The 18,816-nt window shown below is 43.5% G+C and overlaps 1 protein-coding gene across 11 annotated transcripts in view; it reads left to right on the plus strand.

The window, feature by feature from the left end:
• Positions 1 to 18,816, plus strand: part of Prkn (parkin RBR E3 ubiquitin protein ligase) — a 1,223,012-nt gene that overhangs the window by 647,510 nt on the left and 556,686 nt on the right. For all 11 annotated transcript variants that reach the window (NM_016694.4, NM_001317726.1, XM_006523336.3 and 8 more), the window contains one exon: positions 4,811 to 4,926. In NM_016694.4, coding sequence (NP_057903.1) covers positions 4,811 to 4,926 — 116 coding nt within the window. The remainder of the gene's footprint in view (positions 1 to 4,810; positions 4,927 to 18,816) is intronic.

Below are 18,816 nucleotides of genomic sequence, written 5' to 3' on the forward strand. Positions count from 1 at the left end.
TCTATAGCTAAAAGGCCTAGAATTTAATGTGGTCTCTGATCAAGATAGCATAGAGGTCAGCAGGCTGTAGAATACACGTGACATTCCCTGCTAAATAACAGTCTAGGGAGGGAAGAGTCTGGGATAGTCAGTCTGGAGAATTTAATAAAGGTCTGCCTCTATAGCAAAAGATGGTAGTGTCTGCCTCTATAGCAAAAGATGGTAGCGTCTGCCTCCACATTTATCAAAAGGGTCACCAGATCATTAACAAAATCCATTCCCTTCATTGAGAAGAGGCCCCTGTGTGTTTAGCATTCCTGGTTTCCTTAGTGGTCTGTGGGTGCAAGAACATTTGTACCCCCAATATCCACATGTCTTATAGCACTTGTTCCAATACAACATATAAGTGCACTTTTCTTCCTCTCTCTCTAATGGATGCTGATAAGAAAGTCACTATTGACAAGAGACAAGAGTCATGGGTCTTCCATATCACCACTGACTTTCCCCTGAGTGCTCTGTCAGTCACTTCTAAGTGCCTATCAGATCCCTGGGGCCTCTTCCTTTTCTGTGTCTTTGTCTGGCCTTGGCAGATGGCAGCTCTCAAGGACCCCACCTTGTTCAAGCAGCAGCACAGAGCAGGCGGAAACTGGAGACTGGGGAGCATTCTCATCTACGCGGTTATTTCCCACAGACCCTGCCCCCACCCTCCAACACCTGTCCAGTCTAAGTTAGGAAGACCAAAGTGTGGATACTTCCATCCTTCTTAGAAGGGGGAACAAAATACCCATTGAAGGAGTTACAGAGACAAAGTTCGGGGCAGAGACTGAAGGAAAGACCATTCAGAGACGGCCCCACCTGATGATCTATCCCATAAACAATCACCAAACCCAGACACTTTTGTGGATGCCTACAAGAGCTTACTAACAGAAGCCTGATATAGCTGTCTCCTGAGAGGCTCTGCCAGTGCCTGACAAATACAGAGGTGGATGCTCTCAGCCAACCATTGTACAGAGCACAGGGTCCCCAATGAAGGAGCTAGAGAAAGGACCCAAGGAGCTGAAGGGGTTTGCAGCCCCATAGGAAGAACAACAATATCAACTAACCAGTACCCCGCGCCAAGCTCCCTAGGACTAAACCACCAACCAAAGAAAACACATGGTGGGACTCATGGCTCTAGGTGCATATGTAGCAGAGGATGGCCTAGTCGGTCATCAATGGGAGGAGAGGCCATTGGTCCTGTGAAGGTTCTATGCCCCAGTATAGGGGATTTCCAGGACCAGGAAGCTGGAATAGGTGGGTTAGGGAGCAGGGGGATGGGGAAGGGGATAGGGGATTTTCAGAGGGGAAACTAGGAAAGGGGATAACATTTGAAATGTAAATAAAGAAAATATCTAATAAAAAATGAAAAAAGAAAATATCCAGTATAAAAAAAATTTCTGATCTAAAAAAAAAGAAGAAGAAGAAGAAGTGAATCCTTCTTATATAAATGAAATTAGGAGGTAACTTGTATAGCAATAAATGAGAATCCTGCCTGTGCCTTCCCTTATTCAATAAAACTTTCACGGCAATATCCCTGTTAAGAGAGAGAGAGAGAGAGAGAGAGAGAGAGAGAGAGAGAGAGAGAGAAAGCCAGTCAAAACTAAGCACCAATCGTCATAGATTTTAGCTTCTCAGTAGTACAGCATCCCAGAAGTGTGTATAAGAATCTCAAAGGAAAGTCATTAGGTAGAGGAATTCATGTAGTTTATTAGGGTTCCCCACCCCCACCCCGTGCCACTTATTTGTGAGGTTGCAGTTCTAGCCCACAGTTGGTCCTACAGCACCAGACTGCTGTGAAATTCCCCTCTCTTAGTAAGCTTTCAGAGATACCCAAGGTGGAATTTTTGCAAATGCCCCTTCTAACATCATTGATATTTTGCCTTATTGGCTTTGTATGCTTGTTTGATTTTAAATGTATACCGGACAGCTTTGGCCCACTGGTTGCAGAGAAGTGGAAACAACTAGATCTCTTTGCTAATTAGCCTATAAAGAAGGACATTTGCACTGCTGGGAGACAGTTGCTGGCCTCTTGCTTCTGCTCATCTCAAGAGGGAGGAGAGGGAGCCATTAACTGCCCTTTGTCTTGGACCATCTTTGCAGGGAAAAGTTAATGACCTTGGAAGATGAAGCCAGTGTCTCCCCCCAGAGCAAAAAGGAGGTTTGCTAATTATCTTGTATAATAAAGACAGCATTCCCCTTCCCGAGAAAAAGAAGGGTTGCTCACGGTTCCTTATAAAGATGTAGTTTCCTGAGCTCAGAGTCCTCAGCTGCCTGCCACCACTCACAAAATGTTGTCCATCTGAGTCCACCCACCTCTCCCTGCCAGGGCACAAAGCCCTATCCGTGAATCCTTTGTCTTCTGCCAACATCCATGATGCAGTGACAGATGAAGTGGACAGCTTGCAAGCTGGGCAAAAGCTTGGGTCCTTCCTAGTTCTTGCCAGTTACTATAGCACTGTAGAAAAACCGCCATTTACACAGACTGATAGAGAAAGTGCTACAATTACATTTAATATGCAGAGTTGGAATGTCATGTGTTAGTTCTGTCAGATCATTGGAGTTAACAATTTCTTAATCTCTAAATATAAACCACTGTCCATACAATCTACCCCCAATAAAAAGGTATCTGGCTTTTATATGTCTGAGTTTCACATAGTGTTACAACAATTTGTGATTTGTTATCTAAGTGTCTACCAGTTGCTTTTTGCAAGCTAAAAAAAATATATAGCTACTTTCTACCTATGTACCTGTATATGAAAAACATCCTCAATGTTCCTGCCAGCTCAGCACTTTTGAGGGAACTGCTTCACGTTACAGATGAGGATACCTTTTTCCCTCATGCCTGCAAAGGCAGTTGAAGGCAACCCAGTCCATTTCAAAGGGTCAGCTGCGTCCTCCAAACCTTTTGTTTAAGTGGTCAGTTATTGTTTTAAATCCTTTTCTAACTGACACTGAAGGATTTGTAGCATTTTAAATGGTTGGGTATAAAGAATCTGTGGTGGTTTGAATAGGAATGGTCCTCACAGGCTCATATATTGACATGTGTGGTCATGAGTGAGTGGCACTACTTGACAAGGATTAGGAGGTGTGGCCTTGTTGGAGGAGGTGAGGCTTTGTTGGAGGAAGTGTGCCATTAGGGGTGAGCTTTGGACCAAAGTCTCTCTTCCTGCTGCCTGTGGATCCAGATGTACTACTCTCAACTTCTACAGCACCATGCCTCCCTCCACACCACCATGCTCCCCACCCTGATGACAATGGCCTCTTAAACTATAACCAAGTCCTAATTAAATGCTTCCCTTCACAAGAGTTGCCATGGTCATGGTATCTCTTCGTAACAATAGAACACTGATTAAAACAATATCCATTGTTCAATAAAACAAAGCAACTGTCCATGTGGTTTGTGTGATGAAGAAGCAAGGACCTGGATTCATACACTGATCTTTGAAGGAACCCTGAACTTGAACCCAGGTCCCAGAGTATAACTTGCACACCCATCTAGTCCATGAAAATGCTTAACACCAATGGACTGAAGATTTCTGATGTAAGGGTTGGCTGCTACACTCTCATCCTAGGTCAGATAAATACTAGTTAACTAACACCTTGACCCCAACCTCAAACTGGGAACTGGAGGTGAATAACTTCTCCAAGCAATTTTCTGACAGCTCAGAGTTAGAGATACCCAGGTGTTACACCCAGTGGTGACCCATCAAGTTTCAAATGGGAGAAAACAAACTCAAGTGCTGTCATCAAATACATAAGGTCTCCATTTAGTAATTAATGTGGTAGTTTTTCATTTTATGAATATATCCAATGCCTCCCCTATGTCGGGCATTATTAAGATGCAAAATTAACAAAGAGACTTCACAAATTTCCCAGAGGGACAAAACCATGACCCAGGTAAAAATCAAAATTGCCACAAATCTTGTAAATAAAGCTCATTAGGAAGAGTTACGTCTGCCATGTCATCTAGGCTCACAGGTCATCTACAGATGCAGTGACAAGTTGAGAAGTATGAGAAAGACCACTTTGGCCTGCAAAGTGGAAATGCTTCATATTTCATGTCTGGAGCCTCCCACAGAAGTTGATTGACATCCCGTTTAGTGTTATGAGCAAAGATGCCACCCACATTCCTAGTCTACACAAGTAGTACTTGGGAGCAATTGTAGGATTCAGGGCTGCTCCTGTGTACTCCCATGTTACCTTGCTTATTGCTGCCACAAGCTATCTGACAAAAGCATCTTAGGAGAGGATTTGTCCTGGTGCACAGTCCGAGGGTAGTCTATCACAACCAGGAAGTTGCAGGTCACAGGAGCAGCCTGAGGCAATTGTCACACTGCATCCACATGGTCAAGAAACAAAGAGTGATGGATCCTGATACTCAGCTTGCTCTCTATTTTTTTACTCAGTCTGGGATCTCAGCTCAGGTGATAGTGGCAGCCATAGTTAGGATGAGTAGCCTAGGTGGTGTCAGGCTGGCAATCAGTGTTAACCATCTCGGTACTTGAGAATCTGTGTCCCCTAGCTCTCCAGATCCCTTCCTCCACATACATGCTCCCACTGTACGGCTACTTACAAGGTGACCTAGAGAAGGTCTAGGGTCATCTGGGATGCTCAGGATATTGCTGACCAATTGTGTACCAGAGTTACTCCCAACTCATACCTAATGACAGATTTCTTCTCTTACCCCAAATGATTGTATACTGCAACAACAACAACAACAACAAAAAGGTTGGAAAGGGATAGATTACCAGGCATGATCCATATGTGTAAATTCTTTCCCCCACTCTTCCAGGAATTTTTCTTTAAATGTGGAGCACACCCAACCTCAGACAAGGACACGTCGGTAGCTTTGAACCTGATCACCAGCAACAGGCGCAGCATCCCTTGCATAGCGTGCACAGATGTCAGGTAAGGCTATCCGGGCACGTCCGCTGGTGTCCTGCTTTTCAGCCTCGTTCCTCTGACAGACCTTCCTCGGAGGCCTCGCCTTGATGCACATCTATTTCAGTGGTACACCATATCTGGGTAAATATTATGGTGGTGAAATTATGTACAGTTTACAGCGCCAGTTACTCAGATCAGTGATATGAGCACTAAACTTTGTCACATAAAATATCTAAAAATAGTGTAATCTTAGTTCATCCAGAAATGTAAACTCAGCCATATCAGTGAACTCTAAAATAAGATTAAAATATGACATTAACATTAGCAATGGAATAAGAATTTATGAACACCACTTATCCTTGCTGGGCTGTTTTATTTTTAAAATATCTCTTCCATACATTTGAGTCCTTCCACCTTATTTGTCTGCTTTCTTACTGTGGCTCCTCATGCAGTCATACATCCAAAATGAAACCACACAGTGGGCCCAGTGACTTCAAACCCCAGAGAATAGAGGGGCAGAAGGAAGATGGGAGACAGGGCTGGAGGGACGTGAGGGTGGTGAATTCTGGTTTAGGAATCAAGGTCAAGGCCGGTGAAACTGAATGTCCTGGATCTGCAGGATAAGCAGCCATGGGGGAGGGAATTCCTCCTCATTGCTGATGCAGAGAAGAAGGAAGGCAGCCGCCCTGTGTGTCCTCAGAGGGTAGCTCAGAAGCCCAGACTGCCAAGGTGGCGACTCCTCTTCATACTAGAAAGGATGCTTTTTTTTTTTTTTTTTTTTCTTCCATTTTTTATTAGGTATTTAGCTCATTTACATTTCCAATGCTATACCAAAAGTCCCCCTTACCCACCCACCCCCACTCCCCTACCCACCCACTCCCCCCCTTTGGCCCTGGCGTTCCCCTGTACCGGGGCACACAAAGTCTGCGTGTCCAATGGGCCTCTCTTTCCAGTGATGGCCGACTAGGCCATCTTTTGATACATATGCAGCTAGAGTCAAGAGCTCAGGGGTACTGGTTAGTTCATAATGTTGTTCCACCTATAGGGTTGAAGATCCCTTTAGCTCCTTGGGTACTTTCTCTAGCTCCTCCATTGGGAGCCCTGTGATCCATCCATTAGCTGACTGTGAGCATCCACTTCTGTGTTTGCTAGGCCCCGGCATAGTCTCACAAGAGACAGCTACATCTGGGTCCTTTCAGTAAAATCTTGCTAGTGTATGCAATGGTGTCAGCATTTGGAAGCTGATTATGGGGTGGATCCCTGGATATGGCAGTCTCTACATGGTCCATCCTTTCATCTCAGCTCCATACTTTGTTTCTGTAACTCCTTCCATGGGTGTTTTGTTCCCACTTCTAAGGAGGGGCATAGTGTCCACACTTCAGTCTTCATTTTTCTTGAGTTTCATGTGTTTAGGAAATTGTATCTTATATCGTGGGTATCCTAGGTTTTGGGCTAGTATCCACTTATCAGTGAGTACATATTGTGTGAGTTCCTTTGTGATTGTGTTACCTCACTCAGGATGATGCCCTCCAGGTCCATCCATTTGGCTAGGAATTTCATAAATTCATTCTTTTTAATAGCTGAGTAGTACTCCATTGTGTAGATGTACCACATTTTCTGTATCCATTCCTCTGTTGAGGGGCATCTGGGTTCTTTCCAGTTTCTGGCTATTATAAATAAGGCTGCTATGAACATAGTGGAGCATGTGTCCTTCTTACCAGTTGGGGCTTCTTCTGGATATATGCCCAGGAGAGGTATTGCTGGATCCTCCGGTAGTACTATGTCCAATTTTCTGAGGAACCGCCAGACTGATTTCCAGAGTGGTTGTACAAGCCTGCAATCCCACCAACAATGGAGGAGTGTTCCTCTTTCTCCACATCCTCGCCAGCATCTGCTGTCACCTGAATTTTTGATCTTAGCCATTCTGACTGGTGTGAGGTGGAATCTCAGGGTTGTTTTGATTTGCATTTCCCTGATGATTAAGGATGTTGAACATTTTTTCAGGTGCTTCTCTGCCATTCGGTATTCCTCAGGTGAGAATTCTTTGTTCAGTTCTGAGCCCCATTTTTTAAGGGGGTTATTTGATTTTCTGAGGTCCACCTTCTTGAGTTCTTTATATATGTTGGATATTAGTCCCCTATCTGATTTAGGATAGGTAAAGATCCTTTCCCAGTCTGTTGGTGGTCTTTTTGTCTTATAGACAGTGTCTTTTGCCTTGCAGAAACTTTGGAGTTTCATTAGGTCCCATTTGTCAATTCTCGATCTTACAGCACAAGCCATTGCTGTTCTGTTCAGGAATTTTTCCCCTGTGCCCATATCTTCAAGGCTTTTCCCCACTTTCTCCTCTATAAGTTTCAGTGTCTCTGGTTTTATGTGAAGATCCTTGATCCACTTAGATTTGACCTTAGTACAAGGAGATAAGTATGGATCGATTCGCATTCTTCTACATGATAACAACCAGTTGTGCCAGCACCAATTGTTGAAAATGCTGTCTTTCTTCCACTGGATGGTTTTGGCTCCCTTGTCGAAGATCAAGTGACCATAGGTGTGTGGGTTCATTTCTGGGTCTTCAATTCTATTCCATTGGTCCACTTGTCTGTCTCTATACCAGTACCATGCAGTTTTTATCACAATTGCTCTGTAGTAAAGCTTTAGGTCAGGCATGGTGATTCCACCAGAGGTTCTTTTATCCTTGAGAAGAGTTTTTGCTATCCTCGGTTTTTTGTTATTCCAGATGAATTTGCAAATTGCTCCTTCTAATTCGTTGAAGAATTGAGTTGGAATTTTAATGGGGATTGCATTGAATCTGTAGATTGCTTTTGGCAAGATAGCCATTTTTACAATGTTGGTCCTGCCAATCCATGAGCATGGGAGATCTTTCCATCTTCTGAGATCTTCTTTAATTTCTTTCTTCAGAGATTTGAAGTTTTTATCATACAGATCTTTCACTTCCTTCGTTAGAGTCACGCCGAGATATTTTATATTATTTGTGGCTATTGAGAAGGGTGTTGTTTCCCTAATTTCTTTCTCAGCCTGTTTATTCTTTGTGTAGAGAAAGGCCATTGACTTGTTTGAGTTAATTTTATATCCAGCTACTTCACCGAAGCTGTTTATCAGGTTTAGGAGTTCTCTGTTGGAATTTTTAGGGTCACTTATATATACTATCATATCATCTGCAAAAAGTGATATTTTGACTTCCTCTTTTCCAATTTGTATCCCCTTGATCTCCTTTTGTTGTCGAATTGCTCTGGCTAATACTTCAAGTACTATGTTGAAAAGGTAGGGAGAAAGTGGGCAGCCTTGTCTAGTCCCTGATTTTAGTGGGATTGTTTCCAGCTTCTCTCCATTTACTTTGATGTTGGCTACTGGTTTGCTGTAGATTGCTTTTATCATGTTTAGGTATTGGCCTTGAATTCCTGATCTTTCCAGAACTTTTATCATGAATGGGTGTTGGATCTTGTCAAATGCTTTTTCTGCATCTAACGAGATGATCATGTGGTTTTTGTCTTTGAGTTTGTTTATATAATGGATTACATTGATGGATTTTCGTATATTAAACCATCCCTGCATCCCTGGAATAAAACCTACTTGGTCAGGATGGATGATTGCTTTAATGTGTTCTTGGATTCGGTTAGCGAGAATTTTATTAAGGATTTTTGCATCGATGTTCATAAGAGAAATTGGTCTGAAGTTCTCTATCTTTGTTGGATCTTTCTGTGGTTTAGGTATCAGAGTAATAGTGGCTTCATAAAATGAGTTGGGTAGAATACCTTCTACTTCTATCTTGTGAAAAAGTTTGTGCAGAACTGGAGTTAGATCTTCTTTGAAGGTCTGATAGAACTCTGCACTAAACCCGTCTGGTCCTGGGCTTTTTTTGGCTGGGAGAGTATTAATAACTGCTTCTATTTCTTTAGGGGATATGGGACTGTTTAGAAGGTCAACTTGATCCTGATTCAACTTTGGTACCTGGTATCTGTCCAGAAATTTGTCCATTTCGTCCAGGTTTTCCAGTTTTGTTGAGTATAGCCTTTTGTAGAAGGATCTGATGGTGTTTTGGATTTCTTCAGGATCTGTTGTTATGTCTCCCTTTTCATTTCTGATTTTGTTAATTAGGATTTTGTCCCTGTGCCCTTTAGTGAGTCTAGCTAAGGGTTTATCTATCTTGTTGATTTTCTCAAAGAACCAACTCCTCGTTTGGTTAATTCTTTGAATAGTTCTTCTTGTTTCCACTTGGTTGATTTCACCCCTGAGTTTGATTATTTCCTGCCGTCTACTCCTCTTGGGTGAATTTGCTTCCTTTTTTTCTAGAGCTTTTAGATGTGTTGTCAAGCTGCTAGTATGTGCTCTCTCCCGTTTTTTCTTGAAGGCACTCATAGCTATGAGTTTCCCTCTTAGAAATGCTTTCATTGTGTCCCAAAGGTTTGGGTACGTTGTGGCTTCATTTTCATTAAACTCTAAAAAGTCTTTAATTTCTTTCTTTATTCCTTCCTTGACCAAGGTATCATTGAGAAGAGTGTTGTTCAGTTTCCATGTGAATGTTGGCTTTCTGTTATTTATTTTGTTATTGAAGATCAGCCTTAGTGCATGGTGATCTGATAGGATACATGGGACAATTTCAATATTTTTGAATCTGTTGAGGCCTGATTTGTGACCTATTATGTGGTCAATTTTGGAGAAGGTACCATGAGGTGCTGAGAAGAAGGTATATCCTTTTGTTTTAGGATAAAATGTTCTGTAGATATCTGTCAGATCCATTTGTTTCATCACTTCTGTTAGTTTCAGTGTGTCCCTGTTTAGTTTCTGTTTCCATGATCTGTCCATTGGTGAAAGTGGTGTGTTGAAGTCTCCCACTATTATTGTGTGAGGCGCAATGTGTGCTTTGAGCTTTACTAAAGTTTCTTTAGTGAATGTGGCTGCTCTTGTATTTGGAGCATAGATATTCAGAATTGAGAGTTCCTCTTGGAGGATTTTACCTTTGATGAGAATGAAGTGTCCCTCCTTGTCTTTTTTGATGACTTTGGGTTGGAAGTCAATCTTATCAGATATTAGGATGGCTACTCCTGCTTGTTTCTTCATACCATTTGCTTGGAAAATTGTTTTCCAGCCTTTCATTCTGAGGTAGTGTCTATCTTTTTCTCTGAGATGAGTTTCCTGTAAGCAGCAAAATGTTGGGTCTTGTTTGTGTAGCCAGTTTGTTAGTCTATGTCTTTTTATTGGCGAGTTGAGACCATTGATGTTAAGAGATATTAAGGAAAAGTAATTGTTGCTTCCTGTTATTTTAGTTGTTAAAGGTGGCATTCTGTTCTTGTGGCTGTCTTCTTTTAGGTTTGTTGAGGGATTACCTTCTTGTTTTTTCTAGGGCGTTGTTCCCGTTCTTGTATTGGTTTTTTTCTGTTATTATCCTTTGAAGGGCTGGATTCGTGGAGAGATAATGCGTGAATTTGGTTTTGTCGTGGAATACCTTGGTTTCTCCCTCTATGATAATTGAGAGTTTGGCTGGGTATAGTAGCCTGGGCTGCAGTTTGTGTTCTCTTAGTGTCTGTATAACATCTGTCCAGGCTCTTCTGGCTTTCATAGTCTCTGGTGAAAAATCTGGTGTAATTCTGATAGGCTTGCCTTTATATGTTACTTGACCCTTTTCCCTTACTGCTTTTAGTATTCTATCTTTATTTAGTGCATTTGATGTTCTGATTATTATGTGTCGAGAGGAATTTCTTTTCTGGTCCAGTCTATTTGGAGTTCTGTAGGCTTCTTGTATGTTCATATGCATCTCATTCTTTAGATTTGGGAAGTTTTCTTCAATAATTTTGTTGAAGATGTTTGCTGGACCTTTGAGTTGAAAATCTTCATTCTCATCCACTCCTATTATCCGTACGTTTGGTCTTCTTATTGTGTCCTGGATTTCCTGGATATTTTGAGTTAGGATCTTTTTGCATTTTCCATTTTCTTTGATTGTTGTGCCGATGTTCTCTATGGAATCTTCTGCACCTGAGATTCTCTCTTCCATCTCTTGTATTCTGTTGCTGATGCTCAAATCTATGGTTCCAGATTTCTTTCCTAGGGTTTCTATCTCTAGTGTTGCCTCGCTTTGAGTTTTCTTTATTGTGTCTACTTCCCTTTTTAGGTCTAGTATGGTTTTGTTCATTTCCATCACCTGTTTGTATGTTTTTTCCTCTTTTTCTGTAAGGACTTCTACCTGTTTGATTGTGTTTTCCTGTTTTTCTTTAAGGACTTGTAACTCTTTAGCAGTGTTCTCCTGTATTTCTTTAAGTGATTTATTAAAGTCCTTCTTGATGTCCTCTACCATCATCATGAGATATGCTTTTAAATCTAGGTCTAGGTTCTCAGGTGTGTTGGGGTTCCCTGGACTGGGCGAAGTGGGTGTGCTGGGTTCTGGTGATGGTGAGTGGTCTTGGTTCCTGTTAGTAAGATTCCTCCGTTTACCTTTCGCCATCTGGTAATCTCTGGAGTTAGTAGTTATAGTTGACTCTGTTTAGAGATTGTTCTTCTGGTGATTCTGTTACCGTCTATCAGCAGACCTGGGAGACAGATTCTCTCCTCTGAGTTTCAGTGCTCAGAGCACTCTCTGCTGGCAAGCTCTCTTACAGGGAAGGTGCACAGATATCTTGTATTTGGACCTCCTCCTGGCCGAAGAAGAAGGCCCAAAACAGGACCTTTCTCAGACACTGTGTTGCTTTGGCAGTTCCCAGGTGGTACAGACTCTCACCTAAGCAGACTAAATTCCTAAGTTCCTTGGAGTCCCGGGACCAAGATGGCGACCGCTGCTGCTGTGGCTTAGGCCGCCTCCCCAGCCGGGTGGGCACCTGTCCTCCGGTCCGGAAGGTGGCCGGCTGTCCCCGGCCCACACAGGGTGCTGCCTCAGCGCCTCTGTGCTTCTGCCTGTTCCAGAAGCTGTCAGGTTCTCTGGCGCACCCTCTCACCTGTTCAGACTAATTTCCTAAGTTCGGCGGGTCTCGGACCAAGATGGCGACCGCTGCTGCTGTGGCTTAGGCCGCCTCCCCAGCCGGGCGGGCACCTGTCCTCCGGTCCGGACGGTGGCTGGCTGTCCCCGGCCCACAAAGGGTGCTGCCTCAGCGCCTCTGTGCTTCCGCCTGTTCCAGAAGCTGTCAGGTTCTCTGGCGCACCCTCTCACCTGTTCAGACTAATTTCCTAAGTTCGGCGGGTCCCGGACCAAGATGGCGACCGCTGCTGCTGTGGCTTAGGCCGCCTCCCCAGCCGGGTGGGCACCTGTCCTCCGGTCCGGAAGGTGGCCGGCTGTCCCCGGCCCACACAGGGTGCTGCCTCAGCCCCTCTGTGCTTCTGCCTGTTCCAGAAGCTGTCAGGTTCTCTGGCGCACCCTCTCACCTGTTCAGACTAATTTCCTAAGTTCGGCGGGTCCCGGACCAAGATGGCGACCGCTGCTGCTGTGGCTTAGGCCGCCTCCCCAGCTGGGTGGGCACCTGTCCTCCGGTCCGGAAGGTGGCTGGCTGTCCCCGGCCCACAAAGGGTGCTGCCTCAGCGCCTCTGTGCTTCTGCCTGTTCCAGAAGCTGTCAGGTTCTCTGGCGCACCCTCTCACCTGTTCAGACTAATTTCCTAAGTTCGGCGGGTCCCGGACCAAGATGGCGACCCGAAAGGATGCTTTAATCCAATGCCAAAATGGGTAACTGAATAAAACCCCCAGACCTCTTGTTCCATGCTTTTAGGCAGAAACATTTCAGGGTCGCTGTCCCTTAGCCGTGGGGACTGAATGAGGTGGCCCTCTGAGTTTATGATTTCGTATTTGTGTTAATGCTTGATGCTAGGTATTTGCATCTTTCACTAGCTTTGGAATTTTAACATTGACTAAAAGATGCCTAACTATTTTCAGAAGGAAGTAATGTTTGTAAACCTGTCTCCACCACCACATTTTCCCTGCTTCTCATGTTTAGGCACTGCTCTGACAGGAAATGTCACAACAGTGTCCACAAACTGCTGTGTTTTACTTAGGCAAGGTGAATGACCATACGTGGAAAAAAAAATCCTTTCAAAGGGCAAAATGATGCTTCTAGCATTTCAGGAAGGAGGTAGACAGTTGTACAAACGAGGGCTCACAACAAGTAATTAAAATCACCTTTTTGGTTTTTCAAAGAAAAAAACAAAACCTACAAAACATATTTCTGTAGATTGGGTACAGCCTACCAACTAGATGGCGTTGAAAGGTGAGTGAGGAAGCCCGGAGGGATGACTCAGTGATGAAGAGCACTTGCTGCTCTTCCAGAGGACCTGAGTTCAGTTCCCAGGTCCTGTGTGGGAACTCTTCTAGCCTCTGAGGCTACTCATCCCCCAACACAAGTGACACATACACACATTCACACACGCACCATGCATACATGGTACATAAATTGTTTAAAAGACCATGAGAGAGGTTCGTGTGAGTACTTTCCTCTAATCCCTTTAGACCTAACTACAGACAGCCGTCTTTAGAACAAAAAGCCACCTCCAAGATACTTGGGGAGGTAAGTGTTGGAAAAATTATGTTGTTATAATGAAGTTTTTCCTGTTACCACATCACATGGCTTAGTGGATATAAGCGACCATTTCGTCCAGTTCCAATGGGCATAGCCAGCTGCTTGATAGAAGGAAGTATCTGTAACCAGGATACCTTGAATAAATGGTGGAGAAAAAGCTTTTGATGAACTGTGCACCTAGACACTCCAAGCTCATAGGAAGGCATTCCAATGTCTCACACCGTACCTAGGTTATTATTGTACCCTTACCCCCTTAATAAGATTCTATGTCGGGGAAGTGAGGTCGGCCCACCAGGTAAAGGCCTAATAAGGTGATGCCAATCCCCAGAACCTCAGTAGGAAAAGAAAGAACCAGCTTTAACAGTTGTCCTCTGATTTCCACATTCACTCAGGCTGTGGAGTGCAAGACCATGTATGTGCACAATGGTAAACACACACACACACACACACACACACACACACACTAAATGAATCTTAATTTTAAAAGTGGCCTTGAAACACGTGACAATGATTTTGTCTGACTAGGCACCCGACCATGGCCCAAAGGTGAAGAAGCCATACTACTCACGTATGACATCACTGACTACATGATTTGCACCTAAGCAGTGTCATAGGATGGGAATAGGTAAAGGTGACAGAGAGTTTTAACTTCTTCCTGCATGCTTGCAAGTTGATTTTCTTAAACTACACTGTTTCAAATGTGACTCAAACCAATCTTACTTGCACATTTGCATATTTTTTTGTTGCAAGAGAACAATGCAAAACTCTCTCAACACAGAACCTTTCCCACACACCAGCCAGAACTCCAGTTCGTCTTTGTGGTATGAGACTTTCTGTCTTGTAAGTTTGTGTTTGACCCTATCCTTTATTCTGACTGTAAACTGTAACTGATTCCTGTGGACTTCACTTAAAATTCTCACATCTTCTGGGAGGTAAAAACAAAAGTTATAATTAAATAAAGATTTAAACAGGTTTTGTTTTATATTTCAAGGATTTTTATTATATTTGTAGGTTAGTTACATATCATCAATCCAGCTAGACATTTAGCAGTTTAGAAAAAAAAAATCCCAATTCCTTAGTATCGCTCCTACGACCATCAAGCTAACTCATCTGTAGCTCTTTCCAGTCGCCCACCCTTACTGCATTACCAATGCTAGTAACACAAGGAAAGGCAGCCATGTTTACATGGCCAAAATTCAACCTACCGGAAACATGCTGTAAAAGCCAGTTCCCTGCACAAGACTAAATCACTACCTTGAGACTTGTACCATTAGGACTTGCAGGTTTGGAGTCTTCATCACTTAATATAAAGAGTTTCACAATTTTCTTCCTTTCGAATCCATCTTAAAATCCACTCACTTACTGAGGCAAAGCTACCATGGATGGCATACTGAAAAGATTCGCTCGGGCCTGGAGATTAGCAGAGATTTATCCCAGAGTCCGTTTGTGCTTGTTCTGTGACAGGGATTTAGCAGTCAATTGGCAGCATGCTGGTAGCATTCTTTCCCTCAAACGGCGGCCTTGGTGGTGTCCCCTTTGGATGTATTCATTATGTCTGACGTCAGCTTTCCCTGTCAGTTCATGGTTCCATTTTGACTAGACAGTACTTTGCAGTACTTTGTGAGCAGAAAGGAAATTCTTCACCCATCTTATGTTTGAGATACAAGGAAGCTGGAAGGAAGGTGACCTTTCTTCAACATTTTATGGTCAAGTCATATCTGATGTATTACCCAGTATACCAGGTCAAGTCCTCTCACATTAGACTACTGTGTTGTTTCACGTGACTTATCTTAGCAAAGGACTCTGTTTCTGCAACAAAAACCTGGTAAGACAGTTTGCATCCCACAGCCTGGGAGCCGTAATCAGGGAACTATGAGGTTCTCCTCTGAGTCTCCAGTAGAGTCCCCATTGCCATGTAAAGAATGACACCAGAGGCCAAGCCACCTTCAGGAAGGTGTGGGAACTGTTGTGCTCATGTTACCTGAATGGAAGAGAAAAGCAATGACATGACTGATTGAGTGGACAGAGAATACCACACTGGGATCACAACAATGAGGGCTGTGTTGTAAAGCAGAGGGGAGGAAGGAGGAAATCCCAAAGCCTCAGGCAGCTTAATGCAAGCTCTTTCACACTGAGTTCCACACCTGGGGGGAGTAGATCCTATTACTTCTCTTTTGTTTGTTAATTAAAGATGTGTTTTTCTCAGGTGTGAGCATGTGTATTCATGGGTAGTTATGTGCACCTGTGTGCAGGTACCCTCAGATGTCAGAAGAGGGCAATATAGATCTCTTGGAACAGGAGTTCCCCCGTAGGTATGAACCACCTGATTTGAAAGTGGACTCTGGTCTCTGCAAGAGCATCAGATGCTCAGCCCAAAGTGAGCAACTCTCCAGTTCCAAACTCTAGTGAGCATCTCTCCAGTCCCAAATCCTAGTACTTCTATGATTCTTTCTTGGCCCAGGGTGGCACCCTCACTCTAACAACACTCTTGTTAGCAACTTCTGTATCCTGTTCTTCTCATAGCATGCCCTCAGACACTCTCAGGCACCTGACCCCTCCTGAGATGGACATGTGGCACTTAATGACCGTGGGCTTCTCAGTTTCAGTCCTTGAAAATAATGTGGGCTTCCATCTTAATAGAAGAGATTTTGAGGATAAGGTCTTTAAACTTTTACCTCTAATCATGACAGAAAGTTGTCTGGCCAGTCATCTTAGCAGCTGAGGGCTGTGTGGTTTGTATTGATTTTGTTCTGATCTTCCCTTGTTCTGAGTAGAGGTCTAGGTCTAAGCTGTACAGTGAAAGACAAGTCTCCTGAAAGGCTAGAAGGTGGGTCCACACACTGAAGGAGGGAAAATAGTCAAGTTGGAATCAGAGGCAGGGAAAAGCCAGGCATAGCTTTGGGTGCTCTTGCCTTTAGGATCCAGTCAGAACTGGAGAGAGCAGAGCTGCCTTTTGTGTGTTAGCTCCATAACTCTGAAGACTGCTCAAGGGTAAGGTTCAAGCTTGTCTATGTACAGACATGACTTATCCTCTCTACAGTGTCCAGCACTGGCCTTTGCCCCAGAAAGACTTAACATCTGCTGACTTAGAGTAAATGTTTCACATGGCACAGCAAACAGCACATTCCTTTTATATAGCATGTATGTGTATCTATATGTGTATCTATGTATGTGTGTCTATGTATGTGTGTCTATGTACGTGTACCAATGTATGTGTATCCATGTATGCACTGGTCCTCTGCACTTGTATTTATCTGTGAATGGGGGTCAGAGGACACTCTTCCTCAGGCGCCAATCACCATTAAAAAATAAAAACCACAACAAAAATCAAGATGTTTTTGGCTAGTCTGAGGCTTGCCAAGTAGGCTGGGATAGCTGGCCAGGAACACTGCCATTGCCCCCTCCCTTGGGAACCTGTATTCCCCAGTGGTGGGATTGCAAGCTTGAAGGTTCTTTTTTAATTATTGTTCACTTTTATTTTGTGTATGGCTGTTTTCCTTCATGTATGTCTGTATTCTACATGTGTGCCTGGTGCCCATGGAGGCTAGAAGAGAGTGTCAGATGTCTTGAAGCTAGTTATTGATGGCTGCAAACCACCCCGCGGGTGCTGGAAATGAAACCAGGGTGCTCCAGAAGAGCAAGAAGGGTTCTCAACTACTAAACCATCTCTCCAGCTGTGGGTTTCAAGCCATCCATGTGTGTTCTGGGGCTTTGAACTGAGGTCCTCATGTTTGCAAGGCCAATGCTTTACCAACTGAGCTGTCTCAGTAGCTCTTAATGCTCTCCCTACTGTACATAATGGGATTTTTCAAGATGCCAATTATATAAAGCAATAAAAAAGGAGGGGTCAACGAGGAGTCTTTAGAAGCTGGTAGGGTTAAAAGGAAATCCAGTTCTGAAATCTGAGCCATAGGAGACAGATTACTAAGCCATATTGTTTGGGGTCAGTTCCTTATGAAAACACAGGAGAAATATTTTATCTACATTGATACTTTGAAATGTGAACCATGTCAGTTTTAATGCCAGCCAGTGACCTTCCGTTCTCCTGCTGTGGATCCTGTAGGTCTCAGATGGGAGCTGTAGCATCCTCGGGGCTTCCTGGGGATGTCACAGGTGCCTGTGCATGAAATTCACAGGCCTTACCTTTTCATTTAACTGTCACTGTGGGCGCACAGCGGCCCCACCGGCAAAGGGAGGGCAGCACTGAAAATCCTCCTGGACCGGTTTTGTATCCATTAAGGTCAGCCTTGCATGTTGTAACCGTCTGGATTTTAAGCAGTTCATTTTCCATTGATGGGTGTTAAGGAAGAGGCAGCTACATTCTGGAAGCATCCAAGGGACCGTTGCTTAGACTTTGCTAGCAGTGATGGTTTAGTCTTCCTGTCTATTTTCAACAGAATAAAATGCCCACGCAAATTTAAATAGCTGGGTTTTTTCACTTGAAAAATGTTGTATGGTTTGTATGGTTTATGCATTTATTTAACTGAAATTTATCCTGTTAATTAACAATCAGTTATGAGCATGGTTGAAGGGAAGAAATATTATTCATTGAAAATGATGTTGGTACTACTTCATACCTTCCAACAGAAATTCTAACCTGTGGGGGAATGTTTAGTGATTAGCAGGGCTCTGATCTTACAGAGATCCCTTACATGACTAGCAATCGCATGACATTTAGAATTAAGTGTTTGTGGGCTTGTTCTCAGCAGCCTCCACAGTTTGCAGAGCTGTTTGCAGCAAAATAAGAAACAGTTGCAAAACCCTGGAGGCAAAGCCATTTTTTGAAGCTGTGATGGTCACCTGTTGACTCTGTTCCGTGTCAATCTGGCAGATTCTTATGTGGAAGAAAGCGTGGCTGGGATCCTGAATCTCACAGGTGCTAGCAGTAAACTTTCCAGGGCTTTTGTTTGTTTTGGTTTGGTTTTGGTTTTGGTTTTGTTGCTGTTTGGGGGGTCATTTTGTTTTGTTTTTATAACACCAAGGTCCATTCTACTGTGTATCTATGTATGCACTGGTCCCCAGCACATCTATTTACCTGTGCATGAACTGAATGCACAAAGTATGTGATCAGCATACTGTGCCAATTTGCCTATTCCCTATCTTCTTACAGCCAGCCAGCTTAAGTAGTGCTATCCAACATAGTCTCTGCTTCTGCCAAAGCAACCCCTCACTCATGACTATGAATAGGACCAGACCGAAACTCCAAAGCCGAGATGTCACCCCCCTAGTGACAACAGATTCCTCCTCTCAACCCTTATCTGAAATGTACTCTGTAATATTTTCAGACTCCATAGGACTTTTCATATCTGCTCCGCCCATGTCCATATGTATGACAGGTTATCTGCCATCATAAATGTAACCTCCACAGGGCATCTTCTGTTGCTGCTAGTGTCTGTGGATATGTTG

This window comes from Mus musculus, chromosome 17 (assembly GCF_000001635.26).
Source record: "Mus musculus strain C57BL/6J chromosome 17, GRCm38.p6 C57BL/6J".
Classification (NCBI taxonomy): Eukaryota; Metazoa; Chordata; class Mammalia; order Rodentia; family Muridae; genus Mus; species Mus musculus.